The 19,615-nt window shown below is 33.8% G+C and overlaps 1 protein-coding gene across 8 annotated transcripts; it reads right to left on the reverse strand.

Moving 5' to 3' along the window:
* Positions 1–13,147: 13,147 nt before the first annotated feature.
* Positions 13,148–19,600, reverse strand: LOC148308158 (uncharacterized). Of its 8 annotated transcripts, none has more exons than XR_015837713.1 (4): positions 19,180–19,594; positions 17,123–17,338; positions 15,145–15,318; positions 13,148–13,765 (listed from the first exon to the last, which is right to left on the reverse strand). XR_015837713.1 is itself a non-coding variant. In XM_088262191.1 (4 exons), the coding sequence occupies exons 1-2, from the start codon at positions 19,533–19,535 to the stop codon at positions 17,228–17,230; spliced, it is 429 nt and encodes a 142-aa protein (XP_088118317.1). In that variant the 5' UTR covers positions 19,536–19,600; the 3' UTR covers positions 13,148–13,765; positions 15,145–15,339; positions 17,123–17,227. The 8 variants fall into 8 exon arrangements, 5 of the variants coding, with proteins under 5 accessions (XP_088118317.1, XP_088118316.1, XP_088118318.1 ...); XR_015837714.1 differs by having other exon boundaries at positions 17,123–17,291; positions 19,180–19,592; XR_015837712.1 differs by having other exon boundaries at positions 19,171–19,567.
* Between the last annotated feature and the right edge of the window lie 15 nt (positions 19,601–19,615).

The following is a 19,615-nucleotide window of genomic DNA, read 5'->3' on the forward strand; positions in this document are numbered from 1 at the left end:
GTCTTCCTGGGGGTCTGATCCCGCTTATGCTACTGTTTGCTGCTATCCTCACCACTCGATCCGAACTCGCTCTTCCCACATGATTTCTCCAGAAACGTCTTCTTTCTCTTCCCCATAGCATAACATCTTCAAAAAATTTTTCTTATTTCTGAGTTTCTAACTCTGTCGCGAAGTGATAGGCCTGCAATGGGTCGTAGAATCTTCATTTCGGAAAGTATTTGGAAACACTTAAAATGCTGTGAAGAAAATGAATTATTGGAGAATGACGTGCTTTGATTTATTTTCTACCGATCATCTTTCGAAGGTCACCGGAGTTCTATTTTTCACCATCTTATTTTGAAGTTTCTTACACTTTATCGTTGGATGGCTTGACTCTGTCCAGTGTCTGTACACGACGAATTCTTCAGTTCTTTGGACACGTTGCTCGTGGCAACGAGGATAGCCTGGAACAACTGATTGTGATCGGTAGCCTGGAGGGGACCAGAGGAAAAGGATGATCCACACACAATGGACCGATCAAGTCAAGGCAGCAGCAGGCACCTCGGTGGTTGGAGCGCAGTCAAGGAATAATTGGAGAAGAGTCATTGCCTCGACAAGGGTCACCAACCCTCAGTAATGAGGACTAAGATTGAGAAGAGTGAACAAACACTATCGGTCAGAATCTTATTCCTCACCCGGATAAAAACGCAACGCTTCTTGAACCGTGGGATTATCTGTATTGAATTAAACCCAGACATACGAAATGTCTCAAACCACACAAGAATCGTGCGAACGATTTTTTATGAATTTCTCACCCAATTTAGGCCTTTCTTCCGATAATATAACATAACTACAATTGAATATCGGTTTAACTATTGGACGAACTGTAGGAATAATACTGTGCATATTTTAATTGCTTCATGCCCTACTTAGAGGTTATTTGGAAATATCTTATATCACCCACGAGTAGTAGTGAAGTTATTACGTTGAGATTGTTAAAATAAATCATTTATCAAATCATGCGTAATAAAACACTGCATTCTATTTTATAGGCGTCATTAGCAAGATATAATGATTAGAAGATTAATGTTACACTGAAATCAGATTAAACTAATATACATATTACTTTCTTCTCAGTCACAAATTCTTGTATCCATATTATATTATTTATTCATTTATGTATATTAATTAAAATATTTTTGTGCTTACATTTTTTATGATAAGATACCTTTTTCTGATTACTAAATCTATTGTCACTGCCATTTGATCGAGTGCAATGTCAAATATCGTTTTTTTTTATTTGATTTAGAAACGAAAAATATCACAATTGGATTCATTTGCTAGATATGTCTTCTTTTATCATATCTCAATATAGTTATATCTAGTTACGTTTTTTCTCTCCACAAAAAATCTAAGCTCTTGTGCTTATAGAGGGACTTACGCTCATTGTTTATTATTTTTACTTATGAGCAGGGCTTTTTTTCATGTAACGCGGTGGAACGGCGTTCCGGTACCCTTATTCACAGATATTTATATTTTTTTAAATTTTCAAAATCAATAATGTTTGTCCTTACGTAATTACAATCAATGTTTATATAATTCGTCAAAATTATGAAATATGATATTGTAATGAATATTTAAATATTTTTTAGTGAATTCCAAGACCATTCACGGGAGTTGATAAGTGAGTCCCGGCAGCTTTTTTGTTTATAAAAAAAAAACCCTGCTTATGAGTGATACAATAGTATTTTATTGTATTTTTATTTTGAGTGTTGTTTTTTTATTCGATTAACAGGTATAAAAGGCATTTAATTTATTTTTATTAGGTCATTAAAATATGTTAATGGCTGCCAAATATTTGAAGTTCTGATGGAATTGATTGATATTCCATTTTGCTTTTGTACCTTAAATCGTTTTGGAATCTCAAAGATGAACTTCTCTTTACATTCAAATATTTATTACCCTTTAATAATGAAGAACTGCTGTTTTTTAATTGTTTCTAAATAAGGAAGTTGGAGTGTTAAAAATAATAATTTTGTTGGACATTTTTTTTCTTTAAAAAAAATACTTTAGTAATAATTTTCTCAACTATTTTGAAAGGGTTCAATGCTTAATGGGTTAAATATCCCCCCCCCCGTCAAAAAATGTCATGCTGATTCGAGTGTATTTATAACAAAAATATTAATATATTCGTTGTAACATTAAGAGCTTCTTGCGTCATATCGTAAGTAATATAGAAAGTTTTAATTCAATTCCATAGTTTAACTATCTAGTAATCTCGTTTTCTGTTTTTATATTACATTAATAAACATTGTACTTTATATGTATAATATATCGATTAAATTCAAGATTAAACCTTGTTTGCAATCAAACTTAAATACTGAGTTTCAATATGTATATAAATATATATATATATATATATATATATATATATATATATATATATATATATATATATATATATATATATATATATATATATATATATATATATATATATATATATATATATATATATATATATATATATATATATATATATATATATATATACATATATATATACATATATATACAATAGCGATTACTCAAATTTTTCCAGACTGAAGATATCAGTTTTTTTTTTAAATAAATTGTTGTGATTTCTTGATAGATTTTCATTTCAAATTATTTAACAACACTGTTTAAAGATGATGTATGAAAAAAAGTGCCTATTTAGTTACCTTTTTTTTTCTTAATTTTATAGTTAATTTGTAAATATTTTATTTTTCCACACAACGAAACAAAAATGCTCATATAATTTTAAAAACCACATATTTGATTCAAATAAAATTACATAGGAACATAACACTAACAATTATCAAAAACCAAGAAAATCAGTACCTATTTTGTTGTTCCTCGTTTTTTTTATTACAGCTTCAATACGTTTTGGCACGGATTTCATCAAAGATGTCTTCATTGCTTTCCATGCGTAACGACATCTTCGATCTCGCATGTTTCCCTTATCCTGGTGTTCCTTATTCTGTCTCGTAGATTCTCCTAAGAGTCTTCATTTCTGGCACTCTCAGTGCGTATTTTCTGACTACGGTGTCCGCTTCGGTTTCGATCTCATAAGTCTTGCTGGTAATAAATATAGTAAATGTATCGTAATAAATATAGGAAATGAGTAGAATCTAATGATCATATAAAGATTTTATTGACACCTCATATTTGCGAAGAAGTTTTCTGTGTAGAAAAACTTTTGACCACCTTTATTTTTGGTATTTTTGGTAGTACATGTCCATCCAAGAAGATGACTAGGTTCCTACCGAAACCGGTTGAATAATGTTTTAGTTTTATTTAATAAAAAATAAATTATCATTGAAAATCTTTAATACCTGAAAAAAACTATTTTCCTTCTGTGTCTAATTGTAACATGAATTTCATTTTTATTTTTTTTTAATATGTAGGTACGAAAGGGTTTAATAGTACAGAACGACGTTAATTTTTTAGAAAATTGATTATTTTTAAATGGATGAGAATAGGAAATAGCAGACGAGGATTCAATTTTTATTATTTAATTTCAACATATTACTTGTGCAGAAAAGGCGTGACCAATATAATTATTTATTTAGTAATAAAAAAAAATCGTGATGCATTTTTTTCATATCTATTTCGCACCTATTTTTCCAGATATATATAAAGTGTTTATAATAACTGTCGCGGAGTGTTCATTGTACATACAATTGTTATATCCTTTGCAATATTCCATCGGCAGAATGGGTGCTTTTCTAAAAATTTTCTTCGTACTTTTTCTTATATCTTTAGGAATTAAAGATTTTCAAGCACAAGGTAAATTACCCAGCCATTTATTTACTAACATATATCTGTATTAAACTAAAAAACATTATTGAAAATTTACTGAAATTATTCTACAAAATGCAAAATACATCTTTACTCCTCATATTATTATTAGGTACTTTTGGATAATTTGTATGACGTAATTTTCGTAAAATACTACCCCAAAAGCTCTTCACTGTGATTTGATTGGGGAAAAAAGATAGTCGAAATGATGTTTCAAACAAATAAACAAATGCGTTTTTAGTTACAGATTTTACAAGCATGTTTTTTCCACTAAAATTAAAGCTAAAGTTTTTAAGAAAAATACTTGCATTAATGAAAAACCAGAGCGTCGTAATGTTTAAGTTATAACGTAAGATATGTTACTAAAAAAATACCCAATGAATACTTTTTTAGATTTGTACTGATATTTCTTGGTGGAACTGCATTTTATATTATAAATTAACAACGATAAAGTTTTTTTAATTTTTATTTTATTTGCCGGTGACCAGGTTTCGTCGTTACCGAAATCATCAAACTGGTGGGAGGCTAGACAAAATTTTTGTTTTATATATATACAACAGCCCCTGCCTTGTAGTGTATATAACATTTTAATGAATATAAAATATTTATATCTATCGCTTTTTTACATATTTAAGGGAAAAAATACAGTTAGCCAAATAATGAAAATAATAAAAACAGTAAACACCCTTTAACGCTGAGATAGATGCCACTTTATCGGAGGGGGCGTTATAGGGAAGATAATATTTTAAAATTGTATTTCAATTTTAAATGACTCATTACAGTCATTTTCACTAGTTATAAAATTTTTCATTTTCTAAACATTTACACTTACAATATTAAAATTAAAAACGTAGTTCTCTCCAATAAAGAGACAGCTCTTGTGCTTGAAAAGGGACTTACTTGTTAGTTATGTTTATTGGTAATACAGTTTATTTTTAATTGAAATAATATTTTTACATGTATTTTTTTCCTTTCTTAGATTAACACACACACACATATATATATATATATATATATATATATATATATATATATATATATATATATATATATATATATATATATATATATATATATATATATATATATATATATATATATATATATATATATATATATATTTATATACATATATAAATATATATATATATATATATATATATATATATATATATATATATATATATATATATATATATATATATACATATACATAAATATATATATATGTATATATATATATATATATATATATATATATATATATATATATATATATATATATATATATATATATATATATATATATATATATATATATATATGTATATATATATAAATATATATTTGATTATTTATTTTTAAATATATTTATTCATTTAAATATTTTTTATCATTTTTAGTCATCAATTTTTTTATGTCTGTAGGAAGGTTGATGAAGTACATGGTTCCCAAATACTTAAATTCTATTGGAATTGCATTTTGGTATTGTACAGTCATGTTTTTTACTTTACAATACCACATATTCAAAGACAGTTAATATATCAATTTATAATAATGAAAAAAATATAAACACTGATTCAGGACACCTCTTAAGCGTCCTCAAAAGACCCAGTATTCGTTAAATCGCAACTTAATTTTCTCTAAATCCAGGTGACATTTTACGCAATTGATTTTTTTCTCAAAACACCGATTTTGCACTGAAAAAAATAGTTTTTCTTGGACATAATTACATTGTTTAAAAGAGTCATTAAAAGGTATAATTTAAAAAAATAAATGAAAAAATGTTTTCTACATTTGTTATAAAAAACAAAAAACTATCCAAAATAAATTATTTAAAAAAATTGAGCACGGAAACACGTGTCACGTCTACGGCGGTCGGCCGGTGGTTGAGTTATGTGTTGCGTTGTATCCCCTTAAACCTTAAAGTTAATCTATTATTTAAAAAAAAATTCGAAAAATCTATTATATTTTATAAAAATACAATCGCGATATTGTTTGTTTATCGAAATAAAATTTCACGAATCATAATGAAATAATAAAAATGCAATGACACGGACCTAAGGATATCTTCTTTTATGTCTTTTCGTGACCGACGAATATTATTTTTTACTATTTCACATTATGTTATGTATCGTTCATTTTGTCCAGGGTTGCCCATGTTAAATTTTATTTCGTTTAAACCGGTTCTTAGGGGAAATTTTCTGTTAAACCGGTTCTTAGGGGGCTTGTGCACTACCCGGAATTTGACCGTTCGGCAGTCCGGTTTTGAAGAATATAAGCGACTACGACAGTTTAGCGTGATCGAATTTACGCGCATCGTGTTCACGTAAAAGTCCGTGTAGTGCACAAACGCCCTAAGGACACGGAATTTTACCGTCCGGCACTTCAGTTAACGTTTTAAAACGATGATTGGCTTGGATTGGCTTGTGCTTTTGTCTTTCTTTCTTCGGATCGGTGCGTGAACATGTTGTGCGTAAATTCGATCACGCTAAACTGTCGTAGTCGTTTTATTTTTAAAACCGGACTGCCGGACGGTAAAATTCCGTGTACTGCACAAGCGCTCTTACCGTTACAGACGTTAACCTTAAATCTTTGAAACTTTTATCAAACTTGTAATTTTACCAGTTATTTATTCGCAATATTTTAAATGTGTCCAAAATTTTGTTTCACAAATTCTGAGGTAGGCAGAGAGTATTGACTCTACACTAATCTGTCTTTTCAAAAATATTCGCCTCTTCCACATTCATGCATCTCCTCATAATTGCGAATATTCCATTCATATTCAAGTATTTGAAAGACTTGATTATGCCAAGTTTTCTTCGGTCTTTCTCTACTTCTATTTTTAAATACGATCGTCTCATAAATCGTTTATTGTTCTATCTTCACTCATTCGATTCACATGCCCAAACCATCCCAACGCATCATTCTTAATTTTATCGATAATGCATATCTCAGACTTGCATCATTTCCCTATTTCACCATTTAAACATCTTTAATACATCGTTTTACCACACGAACATATTGTATTTCGACTTTATTTTTTTAATGGGAATTGAATTTATTTTTTACCTTGCTGATTATGTACAAGGTTTATTAGTTCATTTAGTGGATTTTTGTTTCTTCTAACCAAAAAAATATGTTAACAACATTTTGAGTGTATCCAAATACTAGTTCACAAAATCTGGATTATCTCCAATTACAGGAGTTATTTTCGCTTTTTTTTACATCTCATCAAAGATGAAGAAGAATATGGAAGTCTGGGCATTTACGGGGCTGTAAAATATCCTTTCATCTCACCAATGGATGTCTTTAGTGAAGTTCTAGTGATTCAAGAGCAATGTTTCAAAATTGGTTCATTTATATAGAACTTCCAAGAATTTAAGTAGTGTGGTTGTCAATAATGGGTAGAATTATTGAATGTTACACGTGTGTAAAGTGATCACTTAAACCAGACTATGACGGTCGTCAGCCCCGTAAATGCCCAGATTTCCATATTCTTCTTCATCTTTGATGAGATGACAAAGAAAATGTTTTATTTGACTCTGTGTCGGGAACAGGAGGGATAATCTAGTGTGGGCCAATCAGGAACTTCTCAGCATTTGCTCATTGCTGGGAGGAAACCACGTTAAACTCCTCAGGAGAAGGTGGACTGTTGACTATATTACACTTCGACTGCGTTTAGTTTAATTTCAACCTTCTTTTGCCAACTAAATCTTAAATTAGGGTAGAAACCATGACGCCTATGTGTACTGCCAGTTTAGCTTTTTCTGCATGTGCATCTGCCTGCATTTACTATACCTATGTATATTCTAATGTTAAATCGTTTTTATCACTTAAAAAAAGATAAATAATTGTGTTTTTTTTAATAGATTTATATTATCCACTGACACTTCGTGATGGAATTGCATTTTTAATTTATTATTAGATTAAAACCAATATTTTTAGCTTTTCCACTTTTTTTAATTTGACCAGCGTTTTTTTATTTATTATTTACACAATTATTTCATTTTCATACTGTTTCTGTGCGCCTAAGCGGCTCACTATTAGAAATAGGTATCAAATTTTGGTAGAGTGGGTTCGAACCGAGAAACTCTGACTTAAGAATCCATGACACTAACCACGGGACCACAACCCGACACATAGATTATTCACATATACAAGTCATAATTTATTCACACTCTTCTTTATTATCTCTTCTTTCTTAACCTTGGGAGCCCTAAAAATGATGAATTGATTTTTTTCAGTAGCCCAAAGATGCGGAAAAAATGAAAAGTGGAACAGATGCCCGCATTACTGTAATATTGATAAGGATTGTCTCTCGTATATGAAGGGATGGGAAATACCGTGTGGGCCACCGCCAAATATACAGTATCTACTCAATGAATTAGGGCCACCCATTATTTTTTTGAATACTCTGAAATCTTTTGGATTATTATATTTATTTTACATAAATACTTTAAGTTTTCTATTGACATCTAATATCATGTATGTTACCTTCAATAATATGTAAAATATACCTGGATTATTTAAGCCTTTACAAAATTTCAAACCCTTTTTCTGAGAAAGGTCCCTAATTAGCACAGGTAGACAGATAGTTGAAAGTTCAAAAAATAGTCCTATCTCATTTATTAGTGAAGTTTCTTGAGTTCTGGTTGTTGTTTTGTTCAGAGAGGTTATATAGTTATCGTGTCTTGTGAAAAAAACTAAATTTTTAATTTTAGTTCATAAAGTATAATTTTTTTTTGTAAACACAAGTGTTTTTTTTGAAAAGGACAAAATGGGAAAAAGTAAAGACATTTCTGAGGAAAAAAAGTCTAGTGTTATAGTGATACTGAAATTAGGAATACTATCTAATAGAGAAATTTCAAAAAAAGAAAACGTTTCTCGTCAAACAGTGGACAGAATTTCAAAATCAATAAGAAATCAGTCACCCGCCACCAGCAATCGGTGAAAAAACTGTCGTAGGATTAGAAAAACAACACCGAGGACTGATCGAAAAATCGTTCAAAGTGCCTTAGAAAACCGTAGTGCATCAGCAAAAACATTAAAAATAAAATTGGAAGAAGAGGGTATAAATATATCGGTATCAACACTGAGGCGACGTCTTTACGAAGTAAATCTGAAATGCAGGCGCCCTGTAAAAGTACCAAAATTGACACCACGAATGAAAGCGGATCGATTAAAATGGGCCAGGCTACATCGAAATTACTCGGTAGATGATTGGAAAAGGGTATTTATTTAAATTGAATTTTCAACATATCATTTTAGTAAATAAACTTATATATTTGAATTAAACTTAAATTTTCATTATTTTTCAGGTCATCTTTAGTGATGAGTGCCGGTTAGAAGCCGTGACAGAGAGCCGTCGATTCGTCAAGAGAACACCAATGGAACGTTACAATGAGGCCTGTGTGGTAAAAGTTATCAAACACCCCCCTGCAACAATGATATGGTCATGTATTATTAACAATTTACCTGGGCCGTTGTTTTTCGTGGAAGGAACAATGAACCAAAATTCCTATAAGCAGGTCCTCAAACGAATTTTATTGCCCTTCTACCATACACTCGACCCAACAGAAGGTCCATACACCTTCATGCAGGATGGGGCACCTTGCCACCGGGCTAAATCAATAATAAAATTTTTATCTAACAAAAATCTGCCTTTGCTCCCCTGGCCTGGAAATTCTCCGGACCTTAATCCTATAAAATACGTATGGAGCATGTTAAAAAATAAGGTATACTCATTTCCAAATCCGACAGTAGACTGTCTAAAAAAAATATTCAAAAAATTTGGTCAGAAGACGAAGAAATAAAAAACATGATAAAACAGTGCATTTTAAGTATGCCAAAAAGAATTGAGGCAGTTATTTCTGCCAAAGGTGGAAATACTAAATACTAACTATATTTATATGAAAATATATGCATAATTTAAGCGTAATAAAGTGTTCATGTGTAAATAAAATTCAATGTTGTTTTATTCAAGGTTTTCTCTGAGTTATTCCTGTTTGAATTGAGAAATTGCTCGAAATTCTGCGTGGCCCTAATTCATTGAGTAGATACTGTAGATTGGTTCCATACGCATGAGTGCTTTCCGCGTTGCGAGTGTAAACCTGGCTTCCTGAGAAACGAAATCAATCAATGTGTCCCTTATGATGCATGTGAGTAGAAATCTAGTGACACAATTTTAAAATATGTAAGTGGTCTTGAAAATGAACGACCTTAGACAGTCAACCAGAATTACGACATTGGAATCAGGTACAAAATGACAGTGTACCTTATTTATTGTAGCTGCAGACAGTTGGTAGAATTACATATTGAATTGTTGGGTAGTATATCGCCCACTCCTTTCAAGAACGTCAAATATCAAAAAACTTGATTCTTCAGGAGAACGTTTTTAAAGTTTAAAAATATAACACAATGTATTAAAAATAAATATCAAGCTACTTATTGAACTTTTTACTGTGCAACAGATCTTTTTAGGTAGAACCTGAAAGTTTTTTCTCCATTTGAAAAATATTTAATATATTTAAAAAAATAAATAATTAAACCATACCTTTTCTTAAAAATGTAAAAACAACACTTTCTGCCCTGTAGCGGGAAAATATTAAGTTAAAAATATGCCTCTTTTGCTGGGATATAGTACATTTTCTGGGCATTCCGAAAACATGCACAACTGAAAATTGACGATTTTTTATTTATGACGTTATTGAAAGGAGTGAGCGATATATCCAAAATTAAACACGGTTATAGGATTGAGTTCTAATTTCATTTACATATATTATATGTGACGCGTTTCGTCTTATTGAGACATTATTAAACACTGCCAGTGGCAGTAAATAAAACTAGAATTCAATCCAATAACTGTGTTTAATTTTGCATATATTACCCAACAATACAGTGTACCTTGCTATAAAGTAAAACATAAAACAAAACCACAGACGGTTTTCTGATAGTTCATCCGATGATATACGGGTGGCACGAAATTAATCTTCCTACCGGAAGATGTATTTTTTGCAAAATATAACATCTTCCGGTAGGAAGTATGCCGCCGTATACGCCGACCAGCACAGCAAACAGACATGGAACATTGCAAATATAAATGATAAAAAATAACATTTTTTCATTAGGCTGTCCGGATTCTAACTCACGAGCAATCAGCTGTAATACAATGACATGTGATACATACTGCGATGGTACGCAGTATTGTGAGGCGGAATGCTATGGACACTGGTGCACTTGTAAACCTGGATACGTGAGAGACAACATTTCTGGAAATTGCATCTTGCAAAAGGAATGCAGTGAGTATATTTTCTTCTCTTTGTGCCACATCAAGGTCATGTCAAACTTTTTTTTCTCCAACAGCTCTTAACAGCGGCTCAGCGCTACAGTAAAACCAAACTCTCAAGTCAGTAGAATCCCGAAAACTCGGTCTATGTAATGTGAACCGAAGGGTGGCTTCTTCTTCATATTCCTGACTGCATCCCAACTTATCGTCTTCATAGACTGTTGGAGTCAGCTCTCTTTGTCCTTAGGTTGTAAGTCCTTCTATCTTGGGCAACGTCACCTAGGCCATGCCTTCGAATCATGTTGTGGAGGTGAATCACAGATTATGGCGCGCTTACAAACCACCACTTGTTGCTGCTCATAAGATGCGTTTCTTTACTCAGTATCTAAGAGTTCTTTGGTCATCCTCTAGATGTTATTTGAGAAGGATCCACGGTGATAGCCTGGTTTACAATATGATCAGGTTCTCTGCATCCTATGTGCCCAAAACATCTTAATTGCCTTTCCTCTACCGTACTGTTGATATCTGTTACACCCACGAATACGTGAACTTTTTATATTGTCTTTAAGGGACACTCCAGCTGACCATCTAAGCATTCGCATTCCAGCAGTTTCTACATAGTTGCTTAAAGAAGGTTTTACATCTAAATACATCGTCTAGCATTCCACTACTTACATACTTCAATCTTCTTTGTGATAGCTTGACACCATAGAGAAGCTCTAAAAATATGTGACATTGTACAATTCTCATGCGCTTATGATTGAAAATTGAAACTTTTTTTATAACTAGGAGGTCATACTTTTTAAAGAAGCAGTTTTTGCCATTTTTACCCTGAATTTGGTCATGTTGCAAATGCATTTTGACGCGGGCGATATAAGATCGCAATGAAAGAAAATCACATGAAAAAATCTATAATATTTTTGTATTATAGCGACACCTATTCGCTACACTTTAAAGCAAACATGACAAGAAATTAGACTTGTAAGATGTGGTAATTGTTTATATTGAAAGTGCACTGAAATGTACAAAAATGTGCAAACGCCGCCACATATGGTTTCAGAAACGCACAAATCGCTCACTCCTTTCAAGAACGTCATAAATCAAAAAAATTGATTTTTCAGGAGAACGTTTTTAAAGTTTAAAAATATAATACAATGTATTAAAAATAAATACCAAGCCACTTATTGAATTTTTTATTGTGCAACAGATATTTTTAGGTAAAACCTGAAGGTTTTTTCTCCATTTGAAAAATATATGGTATAGTACATTAAAAAAAATTAAAACATAACTTTTCTTCAAAATGCAAAAACAATACATTCTGCTCTGTAGCGGGCAAATATTAAGTTTAAAATATGCCGCTTTTGCTGGGATATAGTACATTTTCTGGGCATTCCGAAAACATGCACAACTGAAAATTGAAGATTTTTTATATATGACGTTGTTGAAAGGAGTGAGCGATATGTTGAAAGTGCACTGAAATGTACAAAAATGTGCACAACGCCGCAACATATGGTTTCTGAAACGCACAAATATAATATGTTCACGCCGTGAACAATGTGTTAATGTACATTTTCTAATACATAACCTAATTTTTTTAGGCCTATATATTCAGTTTTAGACACATATCTTCCCTTTATTCTTGCAAGTAAATTCAATCGATGAGATACGAAATATAGTTTTTGGACTGTTAACGGTAAATGCTGGTCTGTTGAACCAAAAACATTTTTTTTCTTCATAGCGTGTGCGGAACCCAACACCCGAATGATTAGTTGTTTATCAGCGGCATGTGAGACAAGCTGCGATGGGGTCCAGCATTGCAGTGCTGTATGCAGTAATCCATCAGCATATTGGTGCGCCTGCACTCCTGAATATGTTAGAGACAAAAATACTGGGAAATGCGTCAGAATGGAAGAATGTGGTGAGTATACCAATAGCCATTTTACTATCCATTTCGTGTTGATCCTGGTTCACACCTACTGGTAATTAAAAAAAATTATTATTATTTTGGGGTATGTGGTGAAGACGAAGAAGACGGTCTTATTGAGTAGGTATTTATTGGTCGAGAGAGGCTACATGAGGTGGTGCTGTGTAGCGATGACGTGGCTGCGTCGTAGGGGTGTTGTAGCGGCGTAGATGGGCTGTCGGGCTGGCCGGAGTATCTTCGTGATGTTGATGAGGGTGCTGGACTGGAGATCGTAACGAGGTCTTGATGCGGTGGTCTCGTGACGGCGTCGGTGTTACTTGTCGGGTTACCGGCGGAGGAATGAGATGTGGAACTTCGTAGTCGCGCTCCAGGTGGAGGAATGAGATGTCGATCTTCGTAGTCGCGCTCCCGGCGGAGGAATGAGATATGGGGGCAGAGGCTGTTCACCTTTTATATGGTTTGAGAACTCTTTGTTCCTTTGTCTTGGTTGATGATCAAAGTCCATTGACATGTTAGTCAAAACGAATTGCAATGGGACGTGTGCAATCCATTGTTCCCGGTCACTGCCTCTTTTGTTTTGCATAGTTGCAGTGATTGCATTCTGAGAATTTACTAATGTTTAGCGGTTTATTGGCCGCTACATTATTATTAAAATATTGGACCGATCAAGTTAAGACAGCAGCAGGCACCTCGGTGGTTGAAGCGCTACGTGCAGTGCAGTCAAGAGATAACTGGAGAAGAGTTATTACTTCGATAAGGGTCACAACCCTCAGTAATGAGGAGTGTGACAGAGAAGAAGATATTACCACACCACAAAGTTAACAATTCTTTTAATATACAAAATCGGTAGTGTAAAGGCAAAGGGATATATCTGTCTCGGACCAAATTTTACAGGAGAGCAAAAACCAACTTGTGAAATTAAATAACTCATTTGTTTTATGTATTTTTATATAAACATATCTCAATAAAACTAAATAAGTATTGCAACTACAGCTATATCTTTTTTCCAGATTATGGAATACACTATTTTAGACATTTTGTGGAACAAACTTAGAAAATGAAAAATTTGACTGATATACCCCTTTACCTTTACACTACCGATTTTGTATATCAAAAGCATTGTTAACTTTGTGGTATGGTAATATATTTTTCTCTGTCTTACTCCTCATTACTGAGGGTTGTGACCCTCGTAGTAGAGTTTTTTAGTGGTATTACTATACCAAGAGAACGATAAATGATAAGAAGAGTGTTAAATATTGGTTACATCCAGATATTGCCACCACACTTTCATGACTCAGGAACCATGTTGTTTGATTATAAGTATACTTAAGAATATTAAATTTACCTACCTTATACGACAATCATCTTAAAGAACAAGGTTTAAACATTCACTATTTACAACAACCGCCTTAAAGAACAACCTTCAGACCCTCGCTATTTACAACAACCGCCAAAAAAACACCTTCTAACATACACTATTTACGACAATCGCCTTAAAGAACACACTTCATACCTTCACTATTTACAACAACGGCCAAAGAACAACCTTCTAACCTACACTATTTACGGCAACCGCCTTAAAGAACAACCTTCAGACCTACACTATGTACTACAACTGCCTTAAAGAACAACCTTCAGACCTACACTATTTACTACAACCGCCTAAAGACCAACCTTCAGAGCAACACTATTTATTACAACCGCCTCAAAGAACAACCTTCAGATCTTCACTATTTACGACAACCGCTTTAAAAAAATATCTTTCAGACCCACACTATTTACAACACTCGCAAGGGTGTCTACAGTATACATACTTATTAATTATAATAATACTGATCAATCAGAACCTAAAATTTGGTGGTGTCAAAAGTCTGCGTAATCGGAGGGCATGCATGACTTGATGTATGGATGTGAAGGAGGCGAGGAGTGCATATCAGGACAGAAGAGAGTGGCGTTCCATCCTCTCTGTCTAACCCTTCGGAGAAATGCTAGTAGTAGCACCAGTAGTAGTATTGCATTGATTAGATCCAGTGTCTTATGCATCATTGATAGCATATTAGGGTCAGTAGTATTTTTACAACACTCGCAAGGGTGTCTACAGTATGCATACTTTTATTCCAGTCTCCTGTACCGGACCGAATGAAGTTTTTTCAACGTGCAGGGAAACTTGCATGGAAACATGCACCCTCATTACTAGCCCGTACCCTCGAGAGCCATGCACCCGCGAGCCTTGCACTCCCGGCTGCAACTGCCTTCCAGGATACGTGAGGAATGACGCAAACATCTGTGTGCCAAGAGAATCTTGCTGTAAGTATGAATACATGTACAATTATACCCCGCTTAACGCCACCCCTATTTACACTGTTTCGCTATAATGCCGTTAATGAATATTAGAAAAACAAAAGCCCGGTTATAAGCCCTAGGATGCTCAGACGGATGCAGATAGATGCCTCGTCTCAAATTGAAACACCTATAATATAATGATTAAAGAAAACACTTCGTTTTTTACCACTTGAGTTTTATTTTAGACTACATGTTACAGAAGTTAAACTTCCATCATTCAGGTCTGTATAATAACATATATAATAAATATGTTATTATACAGACCTGAATGATGGAAGTTTAACTTCTGAAACATGTAGTTTATAATAAAACTCAAGTGGTAAAAACGAAGTGTTTTCTTTAATCATTGTAACATGTCTTACCACAAAGTTAATGCCGAAACAATAAATAAAATACCTATAATATACACACGAGTACGAGTATATTGACAATATTTTGACTGAATTGTAATTATATACTGGTATATGAAAGCAGGGTGATTAGATTCGTGGATCCTCTTCTTCATGACTCCATCGCAACTTATCGTCTTTGCAGACTGTTGGGGTCAGCTCTCCTAATCCTCAAGTTGTAGGTCCTTCTAATATCGACAACGTCACCTAGGCCATGCCTTGGAAACATGTTATATTTCTGTAGCAACCATGAATTCTCTAGTCTTCCTCAAGATGTCTTTCGAGGAAGATCTCTTTTATTTTTTATTTAATTTATTTATTTCATAGATACATACATTTTTTTTACTATGTGTATTACGGCTCTTTAGGCATGGCCTGTGTTGAGTCGAAATACTTGCATGTTATTACAAAAAATATATATTATTATTAGATAATATACATTACATACAATAGATACAATAACAATTTACAGTATAAAGTTCTTACGATAAAATAATTACACCTGGACTTTAATTAATTCACTTTCTACCTTGTCCCTTCCAACGAGAAGCAACCATCGACGGACACTGTTTTTAAAGACACGATCACTACTGGAATTCTTAATGGTTACGGACAGGAAATTAAAAATCTTTGTCGCAAGGAATTAAAAGGTTTTTTGGGGAAACCTTGTTTTAACGGATGGGCCAACATAGTTTATATTTAATGCTATCCGATTTATGATGATTACAGTTGTGATAAGATTCGTAGATATAAGAGTAGAATATGTTTGTCCGCCTCCATAGTGTGGTGGTAGCGCATAGCCAAAGTAGGACACAAAATGCCGAACCCTCTTCTAGTGGAACGGAAGGTCTGCTGATGACAGTCAACAATCCGACTTCTCCTGAGGAGTTTTACGTAGTTTCCTCTCAGCAATGAGCAAATGCTGAGAAGTTCCTGTTTGGCCCACACTAGATTATCCCTCCTGTTCCCAACACAGATTCAAATAAAAACATATTAAATTAGCTGGAAGAAACAAAAATCCAGTAAATGATCTATAAACCTTGTACATAATAAATGCAACCCCCAGCGAGTGTTTTTGCCTAGAATTTTCACTCATGAATTACATGAAATTATAGTAACTTTAAACATAAAGAGTAAATCCACTCACAAGTAGGCATAGGCTATGAAACTTATAAAGTTGAAGTCTGAGTAGGGACATGATAAACGGTGTTGCATAAGCCGTAGCTAGATTTCAGAGTCACTTGGACGTTAGGTAATTCAAAAAAAAATGCAACCCCCATCTAAAAATAAAAAAAAAGCGCATAGCCACTATAATGGCACATGCAAACATTTACAATCAAAGTTCACTATAGATACCTCTTTCTTTTGCAGTGCCCATATGTGGAGAAAATGAGATCCTCGTTGACTGCTCCCCCCATGACTGTCGAGAAGAATGGGACTGCCCTTCATACATGACCGGCATCATGAAACCGTGTGCTTTGTCACCAGGCATGAGTTGCATCCCTGCATGCAAATGTGCTCCCAACTTTGTAAGGATTAACGGGACATGTCAGCCATCAGATAATTGTAATACTGCAATTATGTTTTGATTTTCTTTTATGTTCATTAAAAGTTTGAATAAAAATAGTATAACAAAATGTTTGGTATATCGCTCACTCCTTTCAAGAACGTCATAAATCAAAAATCGTCAATTTTCAGTTGTGCATGTTTTCGGAATGCCCAGAAAATGTACTGTATCCCAGCAAAAAAGGCATATTTTTAACTTAATATTTACCCGCTACAGGGCAGAAAGTGTTGTTTTTCCATTTTGAAGAAAGGGTATTGTTGTATTATTTTTTTTAAATATACTTTATATTTTTCAAATGGAGAAAAAACCTTCAGGTTTTACCTAAAAAGATCTGTTGCACAGTAAAAAGTTCAATAAGTGGCTTGATATTTATTTTTAAAACATTGAATTATATTTTTAAACTTTAGAAACGTTCTCCTGAAAAATCAAGTTTTTTTTATTTATGACGTTCTTGAAAGGTGTGAGCGATATAACCACTTACTGAGATGTTAGTCTGCTGGTTTCGAGACGTACCGTAGAACGGGGCTACTTGTTTAATGTGTTACTTGAGCCCAGTACAAAAAAATTAGATCTGTATTTGGTCTACAATAATGAACGTACCGACATGATTCATTGTTTCCCTGATATGTGACACTTATACGTTCATTATTGTAGACCAAATACAGATTTTTTTTGTACTGGGCTCAAGTAACACATCAAAGTTCAAGAAGCCCCGTTCTACGGTACCCATCTCTTTGTCAAGATAATCATTACAGCATGCAAGTAACACTAAACACCATACCATAATACTATTCACACACCAACACCTACATAAAAATTAAAATATTCATCGCACGCGTTGTTAGTCAGGCCGAAAACCAATATGCTCTAAGAGTGTTTGACAAAAGGATGTCAAAATGTAAGGTGAAAGATGAAAGTGTAAAGTGACAAGTTTTAATTTTCAACCATATTCAAATCAAACAGAGGAATTTTCCATATCTCCCTATAATGTATGTTTGTGAATAATGTTATGGTAGTGTCACATACATGCAGGTGTGGTGATTGTCCTGACGAAGAGATGGGTACGTTTTGAAACCTGAGATGCGAATATAATGTCTTAAGAAATAGGCGCCTGCATTTGCTACCGCACTGGATTATTTTCTAACTAACTAACTAACCATCACGCCGCTTCCCCGCAGGGGTAGGCAGAGAGAATAGAGCGCCACACCACTCTGTCCTTGCAAACATTTTTCGCCTCTTCCACGTTCATGCATCTCCTCATACATACCCGCCGATTGTTACGACTCCTAACCTGACCACTTTCAAGTATTTGGCATACCTGATCGTGCCATGTTTTTCTCGGTCTTCCTCTGCTTCTTTTCCCACTAACATTCGCCTCATAAATTTGTTTTACCGTTCTTTCCTCACTCATTCGTTCTACGTGTCCAAACCATCTCAACACACCTTTCTTAATTTTATCGATAATGCTTATCTCAGCTTTGCATTCATTCCTTATTTCACTATTCACACATCTATCATACATCGTTTTGTCGCACATTCTTCTGAGAGATCGCATTTCGACTGCATTCAGTCTACTTTCATCTTTCTTTTGCCAACTCCATGTTTCACTTCCATACATTAGAGTTGGAACCAGGACTCCGTTGTGCACTGCCAGTTTAGCTTCAGTTTGTTTAGTTTGGATTATTTTCAAGTATAATAATAATCGTACCGACGTAAAAACTTGAAGATACCTTTCGACCTTTCTTCGGGATTAACCAATTATTTTAGTGCACAATGTTTTTTTTGTATTTTTTTGAGCAACATAAAACATTGTTCTAAAAAAAAGAGATAAACGCACGTGAAATACTTGTTTGGGGAGGTGGTGAGAAGGAACGACGGTCTGATCAACGGACGGAGTGTCTTCGTGGTGTTGACGAGGGTGCTGGACTGGAGATCGTAGCGAGGTCTTGATGCGGTGTTCTCGTGACGACGTCGGTAGACGGGCGTCGGTTGTATGGTGGTACCGGCTAAGTTCCCAGTGTAGGGGTGAGATGGTACTCGACGAGCTCCCGGTGGAGGAGTGAGATGGGGAGGCCGAGGCTGTTCCCCTTTTATATGGTTTGGGAACTCTTTGTTCCTTTGTCTTGAAATGCTAGTCAAAACAAATTGCAATGGGACGTGTGCACTCCATTGTTCCCGGTCAGTGCCTCCTTTGTTCTGCATAGTTGCAGTGATTGACTTCTGAGAATTCGCTCTTATTATCAGTAGGGTTGACTGGCTTGCTGACCACTACACTTGTATGA

This window comes from Brachycentrus maculatus, unplaced genomic scaffold (assembly GCF_059751285.1).
Source record: "Brachycentrus maculatus isolate JH-2025_06_01 unplaced genomic scaffold, ASM5975128v1 h1tg000175l, whole genome shotgun sequence".
NCBI lineage: Eukaryota > Metazoa > Arthropoda > Insecta > Trichoptera > Brachycentridae > Brachycentrus > Brachycentrus maculatus.